General features: G+C 31.6%; 1 protein-coding gene across 1 annotated transcript; it reads right to left on the reverse strand.

Annotated features, from left to right (window-relative positions):
• Nucleotides 1-1,575: 1,575 nt before the first annotated feature.
• Nucleotides 1,576-26,697, reverse strand: LOC132739882 (GTPase HRas). Its single transcript, XM_060727702.1, has 8 exons — nucleotides 26,479-26,697; nucleotides 21,354-21,402; nucleotides 19,249-19,277; nucleotides 12,797-12,881; nucleotides 11,029-11,131; nucleotides 10,010-10,049; nucleotides 8,885-9,045; nucleotides 1,576-8,184 (listed from the first exon to the last, which is right to left on the reverse strand). Exons 1-8 carry the CDS (start codon nucleotides 26,507-26,509, stop codon nucleotides 8,128-8,130), a joined length of 555 nt encoding a protein of 184 aa, XP_060583685.1. The 5' UTR covers nucleotides 26,510-26,697; the 3' UTR covers nucleotides 1,576-8,127.
• Nucleotides 26,698-27,299: the final 602 nt, after the last annotated feature.

Raw genomic sequence — 27,299 nt, forward strand, 5'->3', positions numbered from 1 at the left:
TGGCTATATGTATGTAATAAATGAAAGGATTGTCTTCATTCTTGGACACAAAAGTTCTTGGGACAAAACCTATGAAACTGTTGGATAAAACTTGTTCTTGACCTTCATTTAACCACATTCAAGGTTAAATTATTAAATTTTGCTACAATAGACTATAAATTTGATGTTCATGAAAAAAAAAAAAATTCAAATATGACCATGAACTTTAAATCAAATTAAATGAACTTGATTATCAAAGTCAATCAATATTGCTTAATTAAATTGTTATAATTTTGAAATTTGCTTCTTACTTGGACAAAACAACACTTGTGACTAAACTCTAGTGTTGAATAATTCAAACTTGATTCATCATAAAGCAGGTACCAGGGATAAATCATCATAAAGCAGGTACCAGGGATAAATCATTCATCATAAAGCAGGTACCAGGAATAAATCATTCATCATAAAGCAGGTACCAGGGATAAATCATTCATCATAAAGCAGGTACCAGGAATAGATCATTCATCATAAAGCAGGTACCAGGAATAAATCATTCATCATAAAGCAGGTACCAGGGATAAATCATTCATCATAAAGCAGGTACCAGGGATAAATCATTCATCATAAAGCAGGTACCAGGAATAAATCATTCATCATAAAGCAGGTACCAGGAATAGATCATTCATCATAAAGCAGGTACCAGGAATAAATCATTCATCATAAAGCAGGTACCAGGGATAAATCATTCATCATAAAGCAGGTACCAGGGATAAATCATTCATCATAAAGCAGGTACCAGGAATAAATCATTCATCATAAAGCAGGTACCAGGAATAAATCATTCATCATAAAGCAGGTACCAGGGATAAATCATTCATCATAAAGCAGGTACATTGTACCAGGAATAAATCATTCATCATAAAGCAGGTACCAGGGATAAATCATTCATCATAAAGCAGGTACCAGGGATAAATCATTCATCATAAAGCAGGTACCAGGAATAAATCATTCATCATAAAGCAGGTACCAGGAATAAATCATTCATCATAAAGCAGGTACCAGGAATAAATCATTCATCATAAAGCAGGTACCAGGAATAAATCGTTCATCATAAAGCAGGTACCAGGGATAAATCGTTCATCATAAAGCAGGTACCTGGGATAATTCAATCATCATAAAGCAGGTACCAGGGATAATTCAATCATCTTCAAGCAGGTACCAGGGATAATTCAATCATCGTAAAGCAGGTGCCAGGAATAATTCAATCATCGTAAAGCAGGTACCAGGGATAATTCAATCATCATAAAGCAGGTGCCAGGAATAAATCATTCTACTTTGGATAAATCATTCATCATAAAGCAGGTACCAGGGATACATTAATCATCGTAAAGCAGGTACCAGGGATAATTCAATCATCATAAAGCAGGTGCCAGGAATAAATCATTCTACTTTGGATAAATCATTCATCATAAAGCAGGTACCAGGGAAAAATCAATCATCATAAACCAGGTACCAGGGATAAATCACTCATCATAAAGAAAGTATAGAATGTAAATGTAGCTGGAACAGGGAACAAGGTAAAATAACAAGACAGAATTAGTTTTAAATAGCTTTAATTATCCAAAAATTGGGATGACTTCATTAAACACTGGAAATGTGCAAGAATACAAAAACTGTTACCATACAAAGTTTAGCCACTATTCAAAGTGCATGTTTATATACTAAAAGGCAATTTAAAGACAAACAATATTTACAAACAACTTCAACTAGTTTCATAATTCTGTGACAAAATTTATCTCTTTGTGTGATCATTTTAGTATATACTGGTAAAAATTTTATGTTAAAAATTAATATTTTAAGTTTTTAGGCTTTAAGACCTTAGTGAAGCTCCTTTAAGTCTTAAAAATTTATGCTACATGGTGCAAATGGGAAACGCAAGGATACCCAACTTGAAATATTGTTAAGAAATGAAACAATTTTTTCTCTCTCTTTTTATGTTATGCATTGATGTACGATAAAAACAATATTGTACTCGAGAATATAGAAACGGTAGCTGGAAACAGATTCTCCTCTATAGTGATATATATACAACCTGCAAATTTCCACAAACATGAACAAATGTTACAAAAAAAATTATAGCAACACTTGATCAAAGTTAACTTTCATTGTACAAAAATAAGAACCAACTAGAAATATGTCTACAGTACATGTATATACATCCCCCACATTCAACTGTTTTTACAGACAGACAGCTGGACAGACAAATCAAAATGCCTGTCCCCTCTCGTGGGGTTGGGGGGGCAAATAAAAAAATTCTGCATTTCAACTTCAAAACCTAATTGTAATTTTACTAATATAAAATTAAAGCTACAATTTCTGGTGTAAACAAGTTGAAGCTGTATGTAAATTATTGTTAGAGAAAGATTATACAATACATAATTCTGAATACACGCGAGTAGCAAAAAACATAAATACCTCAATGCTGATATTAATGGAGTGTCTATGGTTGGTATTTCCTTATTATGTACTTCTCATATCAAAACAACAAACTTCAAGTTACATTAATAATCAAAAATTTTTTAAAAATTAATACACATGTACTTAGACTTTTTTGTCTTCACATTCATAGTATTTTTTTCAATTCCTTAATTTTTATACAAAATAATGCATGTCTTAAAAAAAATCTGAAGAAAGACAAATATATACAAATACATGTATATAAACAAAATTGCAATGTCAACATGTCAAAATTCACAAATTTCATCTTGACTGAAAAAGCCCTCCCTTAAATACTATGGGTGCGCTTTCTTTTTTCTTTTCTATTTTATTCAGTGTTTAATTATATAACTAACAAAATACACGTCTTGAGATAGGAATAATGTTTACTTTAATTAATATAGGAAAACTATTGGGTGTTCTATATGTATAACTAAACTTATATAAAGAAAACAATATAAATTCCAAGAAACATAAATTTAGAATAAATTCAAATTCATTTCTGTCCATTTGCATAACTGACATAATTGTGGCTATATTTCACATATAAACAACTAACATAATTGTGGCTAATGATCACATGTAAACAACTCACATAATAGTGGAAATTGATCACATGTAAACAATAACTGACATAATGGTGGCCTATTGATCAAATGTCAATAATAACTGACATAATTGTGGCTATTGTAATCGACAACTGACAAAGAACCTTACAAGAGGTAAAGTTTCAACTTTCTAGCCTATTAAACCAATATCCTGTCTCAAATCTCCGTAAAAACCTGGTCAACTTATTATAGCACTGAATTTCATTAATTTATATCAAAACCTTCTATATATAAACATTTAATCTACTAAAAATTAAAACATGCAACTAAAAGCAAATTAACTGCTTTTGAATACTTAATTGTGCCGCGTCATGACAAAACCAACATAATGGGTTTGCGACCAGCATGGATCCAGACCAGCCTGTGCATCCGCACAGTCTGATCAGGATCCATGCTGTTCGCTTACAAACTCTATAACAAGTAGAGAAACTGATAGCGAACAGCATGGATCCTGATCAGACTGCGCGGATGCGCAGGCTGGTCTGGATCCATGCTGGTCGCAAACCCATTATGTTGGTTTTGTTGTGACACGGCTCAATTGTCCTCTCAAATGCATGAAATCGATGTAACAGTACTAATACAATAACAGGTAAAACTATTAATAATTTGGTCATAGTGTTCAGTGAGCAAAATGACAAATAATCATTTTAATGTACATCTAAAGTTTAAAATACTTAAATCCCATTCCAATCAAATGAGTTCCTACTATAACTAAATGTGTCCAGCTTTTGAGACTCTTTGAAAGCAAAATTTAAATACTATAATCACTACATGGTACATTATCACAATGAACAGTTATTGAAAAAAGACTACAAAATTTAACAGGATTAAGCTTAATATTACCAAACCTCTAAAACAACGGTAAAATATGCTTCACAGAATAAAAAGCTCAAATAAATCAACAGGTGGCCATGATTCTTTACCAAAAATGTTTTTCACAGTGCTAATTTAATACGCTATATTTTTAATAATCCAAGTATTCAGTCAATTTCTATGTTGACGAAACATGGCAGAAACGTTAAATTTCCTTTAATGTTTAAAATATCAAATTGTTTGCTTTCTTAATAAATATGTGACAAGACTTTGTGTCTGTGAGATAACAGAAATGGTGTTGACCTTAACATAGGAAGTTAATGTACTTTATTGTTAGAATAATGTAAGAAATAGTTCATGAACTAAGAAAGAAAGCTTGTTAATATAACAGTGTAAACAATAATTCACATATAACAGTGTACACAATATTTCATATGTCTACAAAACCCCTTGACAACAACAATATTATATAGTAAAACCACAAGACCGTACATGACATATTCCAGCAACTGCTTCACATCACTACCGTATATTCTCTAATGAATGCTCAGGACTACCTTAATAAATGCCCCCTTCCTTTTTTTTCCACTAAGGAGTATAAAAACAAAGTTCCTAAGACAATAGCTGTTTATTATAAATCCCAGAAAGAATGCACAGATTTCTAACACAGCTGGTTCTTTTAGTATATACAAATATATAATCTAGCGGAAAATAAAACAAAAACAGCAAGAAAAATTCATTCGACAATTTTAACCTTAATTCCCGCCCCCTCCCCTTTTAAGGAAAATTGAACATCCAAAGGGGGAGTTAATTAGAGAATATACGATAAGTTCTTAAATCTTTTCCCTTTTGTTAACATGTGAAATACCTGTAAACATCCTGACACAATAATCATTCATCTTTTATAAAAATTAAAGGGGAATGTGTCCTGGCATTTTAATTTTTTTTTCTTATTTAATTCTAACAAACAAAATCTTTGACATATTATTCACAGACATATTACTAATGTAGAAGATAATATTCATATGTAGCATGTGAATCCTTCCAAATACTTAAAAGTGACTTTATGCTCATCTGAGCAAAAATGTTCAGTGTACAGGTAAAAGTCAAAATTACTTTAATTATGGGCAAATCACCATTGTAATTATAATTGCCAATCTTTGGAAATACATGTATAAAGCCTATTCAGCTCAACTTGACAGCAAAAAAAAAAAGAACATACAGTTACTTAAATATGATACCAAAGAGTTTAAGTCTTAGAAAAATTTACTCATCACTGACACAAACATGTGTGAGCTTTTGTACAATCAGATTATGATTCCAAACAACCCAGTGTTCTCTTTAAGTGTTCTCTTTAAGTATTCCATTAACAAAGTTTGCAGTCATCAAAGTGTTCCAGTTAACAAAGTCAACGACAAAAACATAGGATTCAAGATTTTGAACAGAATTCCAACTAACATCATTATATTCGATAAAAAGAACCAACAGATGGGCAGGACCTAAACACTAGAACATGCCCATCAATTTTTGCCCCTCCCACTACCAAAATAGATTTCTTTTAACTTTTGTACAAAATGTGCATGTATATGATACTATTAGATTTTTATTTTATACTTATAAGAGCTTTATTTTATACTATTAAAATCTTTATTTTATACTATTAAGATCTTTATTTGAATGATACTATTATCACGTCTGGTCAAGACAGCGTAATGTTTTCTTCAAACACAAAGAAAACCAATTTATTTCCTTGTTCACACATTGAGACATCCCGCTTAAAAAGAAACGCTTTTGCAAATTGAGCAAAAAAGAAAACAATTTCATCTATAAAAATAACAAAAAAAAACAACAATCTGCCACCACATTACTTTCAACATGGTGACAATTATTGACATATTAAGGTATTTACAACATCCAATAGCTAAAAATATGAAAAACCAATGAACACATTTTACTATTATAATGCTAGAAAAATGTGTAAATGTATATATAAAACAGAAAATACATACTTTAATGTACTTAATACAATATGTCCAAAAATATTTTTGTTTAAAAAAAAATGACAGAAAATAGTTGACTACAATATACATGTACAATGTTAAAATATGATAATTCACTAAAGTGTAGACATTACAGCACTATAGTGTTGACATTACAGCACTGTAGTGTAGACATTACAGCACTGTAGTGTCGACATTACAGCACTCTAGTGTAGACATAACAGCACTGTGGTGTAGACATTACAGCACTTTAATGTAGTCATTACAGCACTCTAGTGTAGACATTACAGCACTATAGTGTAGACATTACAGCACTATAGTTTAGACAATACAGCACTATAGTGTAGACAATACAGCACTATAGTGTAGACAATACAGCACTATAGTGTAAACAATACAGCACTATAGTGTAGACAATACAGCACTTTAATGTAGTCAATACAGCACTATAGTGTAGACATTACAGCACTGTGGTGTAGACATTACAGCACTGTAAAGTAGTCATTACAGCACTATAGTGTAGATATTACAGCACTGTGGTGTAGACATTACAGCACTATAGTGTAGACAATACAACACTATAGTGTAGACATTACAGCACTATAGTGTAGACAATACAGCACTATAGTGTAGATAATACAGCACTTTAATGTAGTCAATACAGCACTATAGTGTAGACATACATTATATAGATGTTTAGTGTATGAAATTAAGACCAAAAAAAATACCCATCCACCTGTCACAGTATAAACTTACTTTAATCTCTACATATAACAATATTTCATATATGTTTCTACTTGGTACTCGATTAAATTAAGAGAATGTAATCTCATACAAACTCCATTTCATCAAAAATGTTAAAAATTTCATATTACATTTAGGACCTCTAAATAAATAGGGACAATAATAAACTACAGTAGATACTCATCTTACAACCAAACCATCTTGTTTTCATGACATCTGCTATTATGACCAATTTGACAATAAGACGCCATCTGGGTAAAAAAACCTTAATATAATAGTAGTAATACAGGAAAATGTCCAAATATACTTGGCACTGAGGGGCTTAAAAATACACCTATAGCTGTTTAGATTGTAAAAAAAACAACATTTGAACAAAATAAATATAGTCTTTATTGTCACCAGGTATTTTCTGTAAATATAATCAATTCAAGTTGAAAAATTTACTTAAATGTACTTTCTGTGTCAGAAGTTAAAGCTGCATGCCTCCAGATGAGCCAAATTATTTCAAGAAAATCAAACTTGAGAAAATTGTATTAAGATTTTTAAAAACAAGTAAAAATATTCAAGTTAAAAATAATAATTTCCATGTCATGTGCGAAAAATGACCCATTTTGCAGTATTTTTCAACATCACTATTTTTCTACTGCGTTACTAACACAATAAGGTGCTTAGGGATTTTTTTGCATATTTTGACCTCTTTTTGGTAATTTATGTGGATAATTTTCATCAAAATTTACATTGCCATTTGCAATGTGTAAATTAGCTTTATTGTTCACCTCACAATATTTTACTTTATAATACATTTTACTACATTTTCAAAATTTTCATAAAAAATTAGCATGAATCTGGAGATGTGCGGCTTTAAAAGATGAGAAACCGATCTTGTTTGAAAAATCTCTATCAATATATTCTAACTGCATAAGGTCCCGTCTTTCTGTTACAATATCGAATCATATTTGTAACACAAAGTACGAGTCTCTAAAATAACCATAAATAGAAAAACAAATCTATAACTTATGAAAAATAGACAAAAGGTCCTTAAAGGTGATACAATTTCCATTTTATTTTTATTTAAAAAAAAAAATGTTAAAAATGAAATGTTCAAATTCAACAATCCATGTCAATACATAAAAAAAACTTAATATAAGCTGTAACCTTGCATAATATTCAAACAAAAAGTGATGAGAAACGAGTTCTAGCACGTGAAAACAAACATCGTGTTATTACAAAGGTTAAAGGTCATGAGATGTACGAATTTATACGTTGGCGCAAAATAGAATGATAACACTTCGATAACGAAACTCTTCACAAACCTGACTCGCATAACTTAAATCGTCTCATTTATTCCTTTATAACTTCATCTAGTTCTTAGTTGTTGTATATGTGTTGTCGTTACTGTTGTTGTTGTTGTATTTAAACAAGTATAATGATGGGTATACCGGAGATAATACACAGAAATGAGTAACTATATAAAGGTAAAAAGATAATTACAATACTGCACACCCTCTCTTAGGCTTCTTCTTCTTATTTCCTTTCTTGTCTTTCTGTAATGGATAAACAAATCAAATCTTTACAATACAGATAATGCCAAATCATCATGTTTGACCTTTATTTAGAAAATTCATACTGACATATGCATTATAAATACAAGGGATTGTTTTTTGTTAGGTTTTACATCACACCAACACAGTGCAAGTCATATGGCAACTTTTAGCTTTACAAGTGTAGGAGGACCTTAGGCACCATTCCGTGCATTATTTCAGCCATAAACGGGCACCTGAGTAAAACATGCAATCAAGTTTTTTTAGTGCTTTTTTGTTGTTGTTGGAAAGATTTTTAAAAAAATTCTGTGAAACTATCTATAAAATTCTGTGAAACTATCTATTATGAAATAAAGGCAATGCTTTTATTTACATCAGGTACTGGCAGTGTGACCGTTTAATTCACACACTGTAAACAGTGTTGATGACCAATTGCTGGGTGTGAATCAAATGGTCACCATAGTTACCTCATCATTGACTTCCCACTTAGCATGCTGACATGTGTGAGAATTTATAGATGATGTTAATAGATGAAATTGCAATTTTATCATTTCTGTATTTACATTACAAAATTGTTACTATACAAATTTGTATTCATATTTTAAGTCGTTAACTTTAAAAGGTGATGCATATTTAGCCATTTCTCTTTAATAAGATATGCACATATGCATCTTATCTGCGTAATATAAACTATAATACTTACAAATTTTCTAATTTCTCTGACGAGTGTATAGAAGCCATCATCAACCCCTTGTCTAGTTTTAGCTGAAGTTTCTACATAAGGTATATTATAACTTTCCGCTACTTGTTTCGCCTGCTTTTGTTCTACATTCCGACTCTGTAAATCTACTTTGTTTCCTACCACTACAAAATAAGACAATAATAGAGGATAAACGCACCTTTTTTTTTTTCGTGACTGAGTATCAGCAGAAGAAAGAGGGGTTATTTTTAAAGCCTGAGCCCGCAGGTCAAGGAATTTAATAATGCTGCGGGCTTCTACAGATGTTATAACACAACAAAGATGCACTTGCACTACTATTGCATAAAAGTGTATGTCTGAGTCGGTTATTTTGTATTTCATTGATTTTCTTTTGTATAAAGATACCGGTCTAGTTTTACAATGATTATAATACGCCATTTGAAGTTACATCATTTGATAGTTTTGTTTTCATAATGAAATTAACATGGCATACTGCAGTCAGCTATATTTACATTGTGTACTGAATTATGCGCATTAATAAAAATATATAATAATGTATGATGCATGTTTATTATTTGTTCACATGCGTGCATAGTTTTTATGCAAGAATATAACTATAGTTAACCTAAAATCATCAGACATTAAATTACATTAAAGTTCATTTCTGTGAAATTGTTTCAATATTGTACAACTAGTGTTTCGTTCAGTTCCGACACATTTATTCTTGTTTGACAGTGAAACAAGTTTTTAATCAATCTCTTTTATGTTAAGTTCTGTTTTGACACATTGTTTTTTAGTCTGAAAGTGAAAACAAGTTTTTAATCAATCTCTTTTACTGATTCCTAACTTACCTTGTACAAAAGTCGATGAAAAAATGATTAACTTTGTGAAGCCAGTCAAAATGTTGATAAATAGGATTTTATAACACCAACCAAACCATTCCTACCTTAGTTTTAAACAACTTTAACTTTAAATATACAAACTTTCTTGTCAAACACAAATATATGTATTTAAACAAAACAATATTCAATGAAATCTTATTATCATTTCTGTTAACAATAACAAAATAAGGCCAGAAATATAATGATGCTGTAGGAATATATATATAAGATATCATGTTATACTTACAAACCATAGGAACTTCATCTGCATCTTTTACCCTTTTAATCTGAAAAAAATTTTCATACCAAACATGTTAACATGTGATTATTCTTGCATGCAGTCGTAAGAGTGGTTTGACTATAGATCTATAATCATCCAACAAACTTTAAAATCTTTAAATAAAACAATGAGTGCCAATTTTTCTCAAAAATATGCTTGTTACAAATGCTCACTCTCATAAAACATTTACAGTAAAATCACACAATACAAGATGACTCAATGATCAATATTCTATTTTTTCAATTGCAGCGCAGAACATCAAATAGCCTAAACTCCAGGCATTGTGGTTAGGGAGAAAAGATTTACAAAACATAGTTTAAAAGGAAAAGGGAGAATTTCCTTACAAGATGCTACACACCAAATATCTAACCTTTAGGCTTCACAGTTTAAGAGAAGATGATTTTTAAAGACTGTATTTTTAAAATCTATTGTTAACATCAGCATAAGCACACATACAACCTAGATACATCTTAATCCAACTTGAAGAAATCAATTTACCATACAAAAGTCACTGTCTGACAACCAGTTCAATTCCTATATGTTAGAAGCATATAAAAATAGAACAAGAGCTGTCACGCAAAAATGACAAATTGCCCTGAAAAGGTTTCTTAAACACTCAGATTTTTTTTTTAATCAGGTGAGATAACAAAGATTCAAGTTGTTTAGATCCTGAAACCATTTCAATGTAAAGATATGAATTATTATACTATGGTACAGGTTGCCAGCTTCAAATCACTTACCCCTCAATGCTGTGCCAGTGTGGATTTAAATCTTTTTTGGGACATTGGATTTCATGTGAGGAAGCTATCCAGCTAACTTACAGAAGGTCAGTGGTTCCACTCAGGTGCCATGTTGTGACTTAAAGAATGCATAGAGGGGCACCTAAGGTCTTCCTCAACCAGTTAAACTGGAAATTCAACCCTATGACTTTTACAGTGTATGTGCGCCTTTAAATCTGACAAAATAACCAAACAAAATTATCTTACCTGTTCCCTATATTGATTTATATCTTCAAAAGACTTTGCATTATTTACAGCAAATACACACAAAAAGCCTTCCCCTGTCCTCATGTACTGATCTCTCATAGCACTGAAAATAAGATGTGTAAAATGTATATATTATACAGCATGGAACTGCAGTACTACAGCCGCATAGCAAATGTTTTTTCCTTCTATTTCTGAAATATTTCAAACATAACTGCGTGTCTGTGACAATATTGTGACAATTGTTTCATATATCATTCATCTGTGACAACATTGTTGGATATATTTCTCATCTTGTGACATTTCTGTGACAATACTTTGTGATATGTTTGATACATTTCAATGACAATATTGGATATTTGCTTTGTAATAATATTTGATGTTTGTGACATTTCTGTGCTGATATTGTGATATGTTTGACACAATACTATAAGTTTGTGACATACCAGTATCTGTGACCGTATTTTGTGATATGTTTGACACATTTCTATAACAGTATCGTAAGTTTGATACCGGTAACTTTCTAAGACAATATTGTAAAACATTTGATACCCATCTATGACAATATTGTGATATGTTTGATACCTTTCTATGACAATATTTTGATATGTTTGATACCTTTCTATGACAATATTGTGATATGTTTGATACCTTTCTATGACAATATTGTAATGTGTTTGATACCTTTCTATGACAATATTTTGATATGTTTGATACCTTTCTATGACAATATTTTGATGTGTTTGATACCTTTCTATGACAATATTTTGATATGTTTGATACCTTTCTATGACAATATTTTGATATGTTTGATACCTTTCTATGACAATATTTTGATATGTTTGATACAAAATGTACCTTTCTATGACAATATTTTGATGTGTTTGATACCTTTCTTAATCTATGACAATATTGTGATATGTTTGATATCTTATTCTAACACTCACGTGATTTTGTCACTATAGACAAAGAAGGAAAAAAACTGGTGTTAAACTGCCAATAAACACCGGTTAGGGACTACTTGTATATGCGCTGTTATGTTTTCACATAGTTTACAAAGTATTTTAAAGCAACAATAAAAAGCATTTTTATTTATATTTTCAGTTCGTATGATGTTTTCTTTTCAAACAATACCGAAATTATATCTCACATACACTAACGCCCCATATTAGATCCATATCAGTTAATAAATATTTTGACAAAACGGGGCCAATCCATAAGCAGCGTAATGACGTCATCCTAAGTAAACAACTCATTCATAAACAAGCTGACGTTATTTCACACATACAAGAATGATAAATGGGGCACTGACCTAAGCACAATTCAACGTAAGTTTTTATTGTTGAAAAACTTGATAAAATAACGTTTTTTTTTCTTATTATTTCTTTTGTTTGATAATTTCTATATCTTTGCAACAGTAGGGTGCGAAAATCGAACAGCATTATACAAAAATCGGCACCGGAAGTTATTTCCGCTTGAAAAATAACATAGGTAATTTTCCCTATTTTATCATGTTAGAATCGAAATAACATCGGCCGGAGAGGTGTATATCGGCTATTTAACACCGGTTTTGTTGTTTTGATGCGACAAAATTAACCACTCAGGCCTACGGCCTTCGTGGTCAATTCCTACGCATCAAAACTCCAAACCGGTGTTAAATAGCCGATATACACCTCTCAGGCCGATGTTATTTCTTAATTATGACAATATTGTGATATGTTTGATACCTTTCTATGATAATATTATGATATGTTAGAAGTTATATACTGACCTATATTCCTCCTGACCGGCCGTATCAAGTATATCCAGTAAACATGTCTCGCCATCTATCACAACCTGCTTTCTGTATGAATCCTCTGTAAATATATAGAATATTTTAAATATTTAAAGGTGAAACTTAATTGTTGTCAATGTAATGTATCAAAAGGTTGACAGTATACAGTTATTTCATGGGTGTTTGTGGAACAGTTTAAACTGTTACCATGACGTGTCAGGGAATAACATTTGGAACTGTTATAATATATAGGTACATTATCATAAAGAATATTAAGAAGGAAATGCATTACATTTAAGGAGTAGTATACCAAAATTAAGGAGTTTCACTAAGGGAAGCCTTGACAATACATGTAGCTCTCCCTATTCTTCGAAAAGTCGAACTAAGAAGTTAATTTTATCTTAATACTTCCTTGTCTAAACTCAATGTTCATCAAACATGTAAGGCAATATAACTCAATCATACCAGCCACCAGTAAACAACAATTAGTAAAGACTAATATGTTTGGTATAACTGTAACCATGGTACCAACTCGTTACTGTATCACCGAGGAACACTGTTGTATTTTCTCGATACAATTATCACGTATATTTGGTTATGAGTTATGAACTCTACAACTAAATCATAAATATAACAAATTTCTAGAATTTTTTCCCAACAAAGCATAGACTGCAACTAAATTAAGTTTTCAAAAGCAACTACTGGTGACATCCAAGAGTGTGGACTTTAATTAAGACAAGTGAGCAATTGTAGTAACCTGTCTTTTACAGTCAATTTGAAGACCAAAATATGCATTATATTGGCAGCTGACAGACTTTTAAGTGTTATACAAAAGGTAATATTATACACAGGGTTTGTTTGTTTGGTTTTATGGCGCATAGACAGTTTAGGTCACATGGAGCTGCATGCATATGAAATAGGAAAGAAGATTTAAGCTCAGCTCCGGTGTTATACACAGGGCACATAATATGTAAGTCTTATTTTTTCAGACTTCAAATGAACACTTAAAGACAGGGTCATGCTATAAAATGGTGACCACTAGCTAATACAGTTTAAACTGTCTTTCATTTTTTAGTAGAAAAGTTACAATTCTAGTCAAACATGATACATAACATTATTTCTCTTTAATACTACTAACAACTTTCTTCTTGTTATAAAATGCAGTCCTGAATCTTTCTTACAATTGTTGTGTGTTTTTTTATAAACCTTTACTATCCCCATGCAGGATATTGGTATAAAATATGGTGATATTTAGTAAAATATCTTCATATATCATGGTATATTTTTCCTTGTATTGGCAAGTCTGACCATAATACTCTCACACAAAACTTATCAACACAATTACAGTAATTGATTTACAGATATTGTGATACTAAACTGTCCATTGTTATAATAGCATGTTTAAGAAAGTGCCCTACTATCTCCATATAATTAATCGTACATTAAACTTGTCAAATGCCCTAACCGCTGTCTAATACTATCAAATTTTCCCAATTACTGTCCACAATATTTCACAACTTTTAGTCTCTAGTTCTCTCCCTTGATAAGATCAACCCAGCATGTTTTACAGTTCAACTTTGTAACAAAATACACCTCTACATGTCTACATCATTTCTGAGCCTTAACCAGGCTGGAACCAAAACGGATAAGCCTAGCGCCAGGCCAGCATGCACAAACCAGGTTTTATACTGTCAGCTGACTAACTTTACATTTTTATCTTGTCAAATACACCTTAAATTGATAATGGATAGTTCTGATAAAAAGGGAAGCTGGAAATGTCCATTTAAGAAATTCATGTTAAGGGTTAATATTAATAGATCAAGTATTCAGTGGTACTCAGACATATATAAATGTAAACACTAAAACTAGATGTAACTATATTTTCACTCATTCTTATAAAATAAATACATTGTAGGTTAAGAGCACTGAGTATATATAGATAAACAATTTTTGGATTAAGTGGAACAAGACTTACATTGTATTTACATGTATATATGAGCTAAGTATCTGACAAACATCAAAGTTATTTGTACTGATTAACCTTAGAACATAAGGGGATATTTGTTAACTCTTGTGAAAAAAAACAAAATAACCTTATTACATGTAACAATTTCTTCAAATCGTGTCAAATTATATGTTATTAAATTTTCTTGTTCAAATAATGATTTTTTGTTTGCCCGTTCTTTATGCCACGTTCAACAGTTTGTCTTATCTTGGCGGTCAATCTATCTTATTGGTTTTCCGGGTTAACAATTAACCAATAATTTACTAATTTCTAATAAAACAACCAACTAATGACTTCTGCATTTGGAATGACAGACAATGACCACTGGACTAAGTTCTAGCTCAGCTGTAACATTTGAAGATCAAAAAATGATGCGACATTTTCATATACATGCCAAATATCAAATCTCTAGACATAGCAATTTAGTAGAAAACACAGCTTGCACATTTACAATTCATGACAGTACCATAGAAATTCAATTTAGACAACCTGCACATAGACCCAAAAATTCAGTTACAAAGACTCAGAAATTCAGTAAACCTAGCTTGAATTTAGAAAATTAAATTCCATAAACAACCACAGGTATTCAGTAAACAGACAAATCATGTCTGATGACCTCATTGAAATATACAATGAACATCAGGAGGGTGATATCAGAAAATCTCTGTTAATCAGTAGTCCAGGCAACCTACCCAGCATACTTGTATAATTTAATATTAGCATATCAAAATCATTGCACAAAGAGGTGTGGAGACAATATCACACCAGATTCTTTCATTCTACCACATGGCTGTAACAGGTCTCAGAATTGATTTCCTGTTTCCCTATTCATACAATAACATCAATTTGCACCGGCACTGTGAGTGAATCATACGCACACATTAGTTATCTTCTTTATCAAAGAATACATTCCGCTAAAATATTTAATATAATTATTATCATTATGTAAAATTCCATAAAAATTCTAACACTTCATTTTTATCTACAGAAAATTATCCTGGAGGCATCTTATAGAAACTCTCAAGACTGATAAAAGATACAGTACCTATAAAATGTTTTTATGTGATACTACATGTAGATGGTTACTACTGATATTACATATAATTTTATATGTAAAGTGAAAAATATACAATGTACATTTCTCGTAAAGAGGTGTCTGTGACTGAGTGGTTAAGGTTGTTGACTTTAAACCACTTGCCCATCAACACTGTGGTTTGAATCGTGCAAAGGACTTTAGAGATTCTTTCATGTAAGGAAGCTCATCCAGCCACCTTACCGAAAACATTGATGGTTCAGCCGTTCCACTCAGGTAACCCTGTGTGCCTGAAATAATGCATGGAGGGGCGCTCAAGGACTTTCCACCATCAGTAAAGCCGAAAAGTTACTTTATAAATGACCTTTCCAATGTCAACGTGACAACAAAACAAACATATATAATTTGCATGTCATATTTTACATCATAGTCTGGAACTGGAACAGGAACTTAAATCTATCATTAAATCTATCTGGAAACACAGAAAATGTACAAGTTTTGAAAATTCCAAGAAAATGCTCTCATCACCTCTTTCATGTCAACAACAAAATATACTTGACAGTTTCTATTTTAAAAACCTAATCATTTATCTATTTCAAGAACAAGTAAGCTTCCTATCATTTTTTTATAATAGTAAAATTAACAAGTAAATCAAGAGGAGAGAACACATATCAAACATCAGGATGGTTTGTGACTGGTTTATTGTAGGATCTACCGGTTTTCAAGACCTTCAACAGGATATATTTCAAAGAAAAATGATTACTGAAGTACTAAAAAAAGAGATTAGTAATATAAAAACAAATTTCTTTCAATGACGTACAATGTCATGTCATTGAAATATTCAATTATCAAAATTCCCAACTGTAACAATATTATAACAACAGACCTATGATGGCCCTTTATTGCTCACCTCAGTAATGGACAAAAGTAATAACTTCCAGAAGACTAGGTTGACTCCATAACAATGATTTTGAGGCCCCATATATACAATTCAAGAAGAGTTTTGCCAATTCAAGTCAACATTACTTAACTTGAAAAGGTCACTTTTAAAATACACTGAACTTATTTACCGCATTTGATAAAGCTACTTGTAAGTCATGTACGTACAACAAAAATACAATGTACATGTACCAAAGTTTTGGCCTTAGAAATTTATGTACATGTATATTTTTAATAACCTACTTTGGCTACTTATGAGTCACACAGGATTTTTTTCAATAAAACTTTATTTTGTAAGACTGTCTAAAAATAGTTCCTGTGATTTTTGGTTGGGACAAAGATGTAATCTCAGTAATGTTTAGAGAAACTGTTGGATAAGAAAGAATAACAGATGTCTGGTGATCAAACCAGCTCAATGCTTATCAATTTAGAATCAGTAAGCTAAATACAGTATCCTTCAAAAGCGACATACATGTACATGTAAATGAACCAGTAAGAGCTTTATACTGTGCCTGAACAGTAAAATATATATGAATATACTTATTATCATTATATATTTCTTCAACTACAGAAAAATACATAGCCTGAGATTTGCATAATTATACCACAGGCTTAATATCACTCATATATAAAAATAAATGTTTAATACATTTATAAAGAAATCTGCACAAGAAAAAAATGAATGAGATCAACTGAGATAAACTTTCAACCAGAGGGGAAGAAATCTCATTTACATATTTTTTAACTTATGAATCTGTTATATATATAAACCAGCATTTAAACCATAACCTGCTGGCATGGAAAAAGATTTTAACCTTTGAACTGTAGTCAAGGGTCAGACCAGACTGCACATACTGTGTAGGTTGACCTAGCTTTTTTTACTGATGGAAGCTCATTTTATTTATATTTTGATACAGAAATTCTGTAAACTTCAAAATGGACTGTCACAACAAAGCAGGACAAAGCAATTACAACACAAAGCATGGCAAAATCTATTACCCAACAAAACAGGGCAAATCCATTATATCACAAAGCAGGGCAAATCCATTTATCAAAAAGCAGGGCAAATTCATTACATCACAAAGCAGGGCAAATATATTACATCACAAAGCACCTGGCAAATCCAACCATTACTTCACAAAACAGGGCAAATCCATAACATCACAGAGCAGGGCAAATCCACTATTATATCACATAGCAAGGCAAATTCATTACACCACAAAGCAGGCCAATATGTTACACCACAAAGCAGGGCAAATCCAACCATTACTTCACAAAGCAGGGCAAATCTATAACATCACAAAGCAGGGATAATCCATTACATCACAAAGCAGGGTAAATCTATTACACCACAAAGCAGGGTAAATCTATTACACCACAAAGCAGGGCAAATCAATTACATCATAAAGCAGGGCAAATCCATTATATTACAAAGCAGGGCAAATCCATTACATCATAAAGCAGGGCAAATCTATAACACCACAAAGCAGGGCAACTCTATCAAACCAGCAAGTTATAACTTCTAACGAAGCAGGAATTATACTCTTTTCATCTAAAGGTCTCAATAATTGTTTTTTCTATACAAGCACTGTATAATATAAGTTTTACTGTTTGGAAACTTGCAGATTTTACAACAGTAATTATGTATGCACATATATTTATTTCCACAAATATTAAGTATACATTGTAGCCACTCACTAATACAGCCCATTTACTTAAACAAAAGAGAGAATATCATTCAAATATTATACAGATTGGTACAATTAATCTCGGGAGAATATCTGTTAAATATTATGCCTTCAGTGTAATAGTGTACAGTGGAAAGATGAGTGTCATAATCTGGCAGCTTCTTAGGGTGCCATGGTTGAACCCTAACATGGTCTAACTTGATAACAAAATTTCAGCATTCTGTTATCTTTGTATCTTCATATCAATACTTATAATTAACCTATTCACCATAATACTAACGAGACTTAATAAGGATAAATTAACCAATTACTGCCATAATGAAGATCCATGTACGCATATAACAGTTGGACATTACTACATTTATGTTAAAGGCCGATTTAGCAAAAAAAAAATAAAAAAATCATTGTTATTTTTCACACACATTTTTTATTTTTGGTGTCCTGTTATAGTTTTCATTGGGCATATAAATGTACCAGAGCCATCTTTTGCTTCTTTTGCATTTTAGCAGTTAGTACACTTAAAGAGTCTGAGATTTACTGTAATATTTGGTACAGAAGTCAAAATACCACTTTATTTACATTTTGATTCATTATCACAATTTATTTACATATAACATTCAATGCTATTCTGCTTAGATGATAAGCATCTTAAATGTTCTAAATTTATCCATTATTACAACATTATAAAACATAAAACATACGTTTGCCTATTCTACAAAAAAATATTTTTTTCATTTCGGAGGCGTAATGTGCCTTTGAGGAATTATATCAGAATTATACTCACCAATAGTTGGATCATATTCTTCCACAAAGCTGAAAGTACAGAAAATATAGAACTAAAATAAAAATCTTAACCACCTACTGCATGCAGCTGTTCACAGGGAAAAAATAGGTCTAGTCATCTAAAAATATGTATGGTGTGGTGTTAGTGACACCGCACATCTATCGCCTACTTAAAACTATTGCTAATTGCATGGCTGAACTAACCATGCCCGTGATGGGGTTTAACTTCCCATGATGTTTTTCTCTTATTTTCTGCATAGTAATTATACTCCTGGGACATAAGCTAGGAAAGTATTCATTCAAATATTGCAAATTGTTAAAATAGTTTACTCCATTTTATCATTTAGAATTATGGTCATATTTCATGCAGTGTACATGTCAAATGAAAACGGTTAATAATTATACATGTAGGAATATCTTGTTCTGGAACTTGTGTTAGTAATATATATTCAAATAATTTCATGTTCTTAATTTCTTCAGTTAATACTATAATCAAGTCTTCTGTTTACATTACAAGTACATTAATTGTCTTGAAATTATACATACATAATTATACATATATCATTGGTAGATTTACCCTCATGTGAAATTGAAGACAAGCAATCAGGATAACTGGATATCATATTACATACATACATATACAGTCTAACCTGTCTATAAAATCAAAATCAAAAAGTTTCCAAAGAATTTCAAGAAAAATCATAAAACAATAAAAACGCTCCAAACCAAACCGGACATAGTCAGGACTGGACAAAATTTTCGGATTAGCGAGGATGCTGGTTCACTGCTTACTTGTACATCTTGTTATTAAATCCTTACTTTTAGCTGATAACAAATTTTATTCATGACCAGTTAAAAAGTAAAACAAAACAACATAATTATAACATTTAAAGAAAAAACACTTGTCCGCTCGCTATTACGAGCGGAATTTAAGAGAATTTGATGCAGGAAGAGTAGTAAAAATGTTGCCTGCACAGTGGATTTAGTAGCTAAGTGACTCTGAAAATAATTTTCAATGCCTGGAAAGTCTGCAATGATAGTAATTTTGTTATGATTTAAATGAGATATAAATAGATACTCTCTTATCTTATCTAAATAATGATGTCTTAAATAAAAACCAAAATGCTATTGCTTAACATTAAAGTGTATTTTTTCTGCAACAAACATTGATTAATCCTTCTTTTCACGAAAGAAATTGCCACACAGTCTTTATTTGAATTACTTACATGTAAAAAGCGTTATTCTTCTATTTTTTAAAGGTGCAATTTAAAAGGAGGTACAGTCTGAAATTACTGCTCACAAATGACATTGTAATCATGCACAGATACATTTGACATACATTGATGTCCAGTTTGGCTAGGAAAAACATCATAGAATGTGACAAATTATTCCCGTTTTATTTTTCTGTCCGGTATCCCGAATATTGAGTTTCCAGTTTCATGAGGACCTTAGTCATCTTACTAAGGCTCCCACGTTTACAATTTTTTGTAAACGTTTACACGATTGCTAAGAACCGAAACGATACCGTTTAAACGGTGGTACCTCTATGTACTATACACACCATGTATTTGAGTCGCCAAATGATGTCTTTCTTTCTATTTTTTATACATGTACAAATAAAGAATGTGCAGGGCTCATCACGATTGAGTCAGCACACATTTTTTGCATTGTAACCCCCTTTTTTACCAAAAATGTTTTATGTCACGAGCAATTTTGCACCGTAATGCTGTGTGGAGGGTTGTAAACACCTATTTTCCGTTTGTTTACTTTGGAATAAACCACTAGAATTGATAAAATCCATGATGACGGACAATGATTAAGAAATTGTATGGTCATTTCCATTAAATGGTAAACAATATCGGTAACGTTTATGAATGAAAATCGAAACGAATCTGTTTAAACGTGTAATTGTGGGGGCCTTACATCTTACACAATGAAAATATAAAGGAAAATTCGGGACCGACCTTGAAATGAGGATTCCTGTTTAGTGGAGACATGAGTGTGTGTTGTTACTGCATGTTGTAATAACCAAAGCGCTCCACTGAGTTCGGGCAATATACACCCAATCAGGGTAAGTGTTAATTTACTAAATTAAACAATACTTACTGGTTTTGTATAAGCTGTATAGTAAGTGCACTCTTGCCAACACCACCAGCTGAAAATACACAATAACTTAAATTAGATAAAATATAAATTTATAAAAATTTTATCAATTAAATTAATTGTTCTTATAATATCTTTTCAATGGCCATATCATAATAAAATGCTTTCATGAAGTTGGCAGCTTTTAGCTTCCGTACAATCATAATCATTCCATTTTATATGTCCAAAGTTTGAATGTGGCCTCAACATTGAACCATTTACAAGGCACTACACTGGATATACTGGCTCACAGGATATCTTGGTGACTACCATTTTAGGCAGTAAGTAATGTAACGATTCACCATAGTTAAAAAACGATTCATCACAACTGTTAAAATTAAAATTCAAAAAATAATACATGGATATGTTAGGCTAGTTAAAATTAAATGTGTGACAATTGTTTTAGAAATACTTGCATTTTTTAATCAACAAAATTAATGTATCATATATCGTATGGGTTCTTGTTAACCCAACTAATTGTACTACGCAATGAGATATTTTGCTATTAAGCCTATTTTGTGTATGGGCAATATCAGTTTTTATTCTCCTCACTACGACGTAGAAGCAAGATTCTGACCCAAAACAAAAATCAGAATCTAGCTTTGGCACGTCAATATATTTTGACTAGTGTTCTTGTGTGTTCCATGAACACATGTCTTTTTGCAATTATTAATTAAATCTCACTCTGGCCAATTATTAATTTACTGTGGCAACTTTTTGTGGCAAATCATTACTCATCCAGGTGAATCAGGGTCAGCTCGGCCCTAAAACGTCATGGCCCGGAGTCAGCTCAGCCCTATTCCAACTCAGCACGGGTCAACTCGCCCCACTATTCAATTTATTAATATATTGGTTATTTCATTACCCTTTATTGTTGGAACCAGATAAGTAACTTATATATATGGACTTATTCACAAACGTTGAAAGATGTTTTCTTAAATTATTATTACATATCGATGGCTCAGCGCAATACTGGTCTAACTGCTATTTTTGAAAATGTTCAGGAGAGACAAAAAACTGATTTTATTCAAATATACTTATATTAGAAAATATTTTTTTGCTATGTTAACATTAATTATAATAAGAAATAATGCCATTTATATAATTTTTTATTAAAGTGTTACAAATTGTGAATTTAAGAGTTAGACCTTTATTGCACTGAAATTCTGAGCGCAATACAAGACTAACTTGAGTTAGACTCAAATTCCCTCTTGCAATTTGGTAAAAGTGGTACAAATATTTGAGTTAGACCTGTTTTATGTTAAATATTCTGATATAAATTTGAACAAAATTGTTTTGTTAATTTAAACATTGTTTAAAATATTTTGCAAGTCTGTAGAAGAACTTTACAAAGACTAAATCCTTTAATATTTTTCTATAAATATATCATGCTAGCTGACTTTAGATGAAAGTACACTTCTATAATTCTTCTTTTTCAATTTGTTTGACATTCAGATTTACTTAAGATCTTTTGCAGATTTTCTGTGCAATAAATTTGAATTCTAAACAAAATGCAAACAGTTTTGATTCATATAGTGTTATGAACAGTAGTCATGAACAATGATGACTGACAATCCAGGTATATATTATGATATCATCAAAGTTTGAAAACAGGGATTAATGTACATTTTGTATAACTCACATTTGTACAAAGAAGACACATTTTATTTTCTCAATGCACACCATTACCACCATTGGTGCTTAAATGCTGTGATTCCGATATTACTGTTATGCGCTAAATCTTAATGAATTTAATGTATGTGGTCCTCTTTTCTGATGATATAATCATTTATAAATATCAAATATTTTCAAAAATGAAAGCCGCTGTTAGACCATGCTTTTATTAAATATTTTGTATTTACTTTCTCAACTGTTTAGAGTATATTTTGAACGTGAAATGTGCAAATTTTATGACATGTTTTGCTGAAAACTGTGCATATCTTAAGAAAAGTGTTTCATTTTATATATCAAAGTCATTTTACCTCTAAATTTTGACCAAATAACAAGAGGTTGTCAAACATATTTTAGAGAAAAAAGTAGGGCAGTACAACCCACTATCAGGTATTCATAGAACAAAGTATTGTTATCACATGATATAATTCAGAATCATTTTTGTAAAGTTAGATGTGCTTTAAACACTTGCAACCACTTACTCATTCAGATATGAAAAGGCGCACACCTGAAGCACCATGTACACACCTTAGATTGGCACTAATTACAATTACAATGGATTTGAATTTTGTCATTGACACTGATACCAAAAGCAGTTGATAGTGAATTACATTTTTAATTTCATTAAATTTGATAGGTAAAATTAATGTCTTTTAGATCTAAAATGAAACATTTTTATCAACTTATAGCTGTTTCTGCCACAAAAGTCAAAGAGTTTTGACAATTGCACTCTCGAATATTCAATGGAGCTGTGTGATGTAAAAAATTGTCAGAATACAAGAACTGAAAAGGTCATTATAATATATATTTTGATTTTTTTCTGCACATATCACATCAGACAGAAAGATATTGTATCAATAATGCTTGTATGTTCTCACTGCAGATCAGATCAACTCGATCAACCCGATCACATTAATTCCCCGATGAAGCCCCACCAAGCTGGACCTCTGCTCAATCATTGCCAGATTTCCATCCGACCAGATCGCATTGATCGTAATCGAGAATTTGGAAGTTGCTCTTTCTTCCAATTTGTAACAGCTAATAAGTTTACATCTATATATTATCTAGGTCATGTGAACTCGTGTATGGTCGAATAACTATCGGGAAGCGATCGTGTGTGATCATGTAGCAGTCGGGTAGCAGTCTAGTTATTCTGGACAATAGATCAGACAGAGGTCGAGTTGCGATCGGAAAATGCTCGAGTAGAAGTCGAGATGATCGTCTACAGATCGGGTAATATCATGTATACCTGATGTATACCCGACCAAACTAGATTGTTACACGATTTATTCTCGATCACTAGATCTTCTACTCGATCACTATACGATTGCTTCTTGACCGCTTATCTACACGATCGCTACATGTCAAAAAATTCGGGTAGGAAGCCCGAGCCATGCAGACCAAGCTAGACCGCTCCGACCACTCCCAATCACGCATGCAGACCGAGCTAGACTGGTACCCGATCGCTTGATCGTGCTTGATGGAGTTGATCTGATTGGCGGTGAGAACACAGCATAATATAAGTATTGTGAAGAGTGTGATTTGCACATGTTGACGCTATGTTGCCATTGTACTGCTGGAGTTCATAGTGTAAAGTTTACTTATAACTTTACTTGATTAAAGAGAGTGATACAGTAGTAGATACATTATTTGAAAATAAAAACCCAAGAACGCCCCCAAAAAAACCCTGAAATTGTTCATTGTGCTACTAAGTTTGATTTGGCAGTGAAACAATGTACAGTCTATCCCCTTACATGATCTTACGCAGAACAGATAATTATAAATATGAAACAAAGTGTAAAACTAAGAATTAGGAAATCTCAGCATATGATTAAACAAAGGTCAAACTAAACAAAAGAATATTTTGAGGGGATCAGAGGTTATGAATCCACTAGTGTAACACGTGTTATTTTCCATTTTTTAAATGTGTGCAAGAGAAATATACACTGTCTTTTACTAAATTGTACAAAAATGATAGTTTCAACTGCACTTTATGTTATCAAATAATACAGTATGAGTATGATGTAATGACTTCAAAGACAAAATAAATGTTTGTGACACTAAATTATTATTAATTTTTTTCAAGGTTACTTGTACATGATATGCAATTGGCTAATATTTTGCGATTAATACAAAGCACTGATGGAGGCAAATAATTTCTAGTGTTTTCATGAATTCTCACATTCTTTATAACACATTTCAATGGGATATGCATATAATTCTGTACCTGGAAGTGAAACATTTAAGGTCTAACTCAAGCATTTTTGAGGAAATGTGATATATTTGACATCGCAATAAGAGACCAACTCAAGTTAGACCTATATTGCACTGACGGAATTGATCTACCTGAGATAGTCTTTTATTTTAAATGTAAATAAAAAAGGCAAAAAAAGCATAAATTACCCTAAACTTTTCACAGAATGTGTATTTGACCTTACATTATTAAAATATGTAAAAAAGTGATTTTTGGTAAAAATGTCACTTAGACCAGTATTGCGCTGAGCCATCGATATTTGGTAAAGAAAGACATTAAAAAAAATAAAGGACTGCTATTATTATAATTACCCAGACTTCCCGAAAGTTAAAAAAAAAAAAGTGTCAGACATTCGGTCTGACAAACCATGAAAATCTGTTGGAACGAAACGAAATCTGTTAAACCGAATAAAATTAATCAAAATCAAAGGAAAACTTGTGTTTGTGTTTCTAAGACACATTTAGGTTTTCATTTTTTCGCCGTAAAAATCAGCACAGTCCATACAGCTCATTTTCATCTCCTCCCTGTCATACACCAACGATTCACGGTCCTGCTCCCATCAAATTTCTTCTATCTATACTTTAATTCGGCAGAAGTACAATGTACAATCATAATTTATATAATAATACACTTGATATATCTTATTTTTTATTTAAAACAGCTTGCATTGATAATATGCATGTAATCATAAAAAGTGAGTACATTTAATTTGTTAATTTAAAGTGAGCCGAGTTGACCGGTGCCGAATTGGGGCCCGAGTTGACCCTTTACCATATCAGGCAGTCAAACTCAATGGGGAGGGGGAGGGGTTTCATTTTTGGTCAAACCATTTACTACCTATTCACTTATTGTAAAAACTGTAACAAATAAACGCATGGCATCTTGTCATATTGTTGTCATCATTTTTCCGTATCATTGTTCATTGCTAAATAAAAAGACTAGAGGAATTTTTGAAACAGTATCCGAATATTTTACTATCCGAATTATAATTACACGCTAAATTGGAAAATTGATTATGCATGTTCATGCTGTTTTATTTTTAACGATAAACGTGTTAAATTTTTATGTTAAGGACTTTAACCTTTTATATTTAGCAGAAAAACTACAGATTTATGTCATTTCGCCACAAAATTTCGACAAATTGGAGCACTTGTTTTCACTCACCTCCGACAACGACGAGCTTGTATTCCGTCATTTGAATTTTGTCACAAAGCAAATTCAAAAAGAAAGCTCCAATAACCTAATTTATAACGACGTGTTTTCTTTTTATGGTTATATAAATAATCCCGATTAATATTCGACGATGGTGTATTTCCAAACAGCTGACCTCTTTCTAGTGGAGAATCACACCCGACTTGTCTTTTTTGTATGATGATAAATTTAGAAAGCGAAAGGAATTTTCGGATATAGCAAAAATACTCCCAGTGGTAATTGAGTCTTCTGTCACATTGATCATTCAAATTGCAATACTATTTGATGTCCATAACATGTGTACATTTCGCACAGTATATTTAAAAAAGAAAATTGTAAGTTTAATATATTTATTTAAAATCCGAAATTCCTTTTGATATCTATAAATAAATTCTATTAATAGAGTCCAATCAACGTCACCAATTAGTCGGATATCTATGGAAAGACGTTTCTGCTCTCGTTATGTTATCGTTAATGTCATCGCAATATGCCTCGCAACTTGTCGGTCTTTTCCGTCAATCCTCGAGTGCCCGAATGTGTGACAATTGCTCAGTTTTAACGTAATTATAGAGGTTTTAAAATTATTTGGATCGCTTTCAGTTATTATAAAGGCATAAAAATGACATAATATTTCCAATTTCTTGCTGATGTCTATTTTATTTGATTTATTTTATTTAATTCAGTTTAAATATTAAGTCACATTTTAAATGGAACGTTATGCGTAATGTGTTTATAATTGCACATTTCACTCGTTGACTGATGACATCATTTCAGAATTTAGCAGATTCACTGAT

Source organism: Ruditapes philippinarum, unplaced genomic scaffold (assembly GCF_026571515.1).
Source record: "Ruditapes philippinarum isolate M1 unplaced genomic scaffold, ASM2657151v2 ctg706_1_1_1_1, whole genome shotgun sequence".
NCBI lineage: Eukaryota > Metazoa > Mollusca > Bivalvia > Venerida > Veneridae > Ruditapes > Ruditapes philippinarum.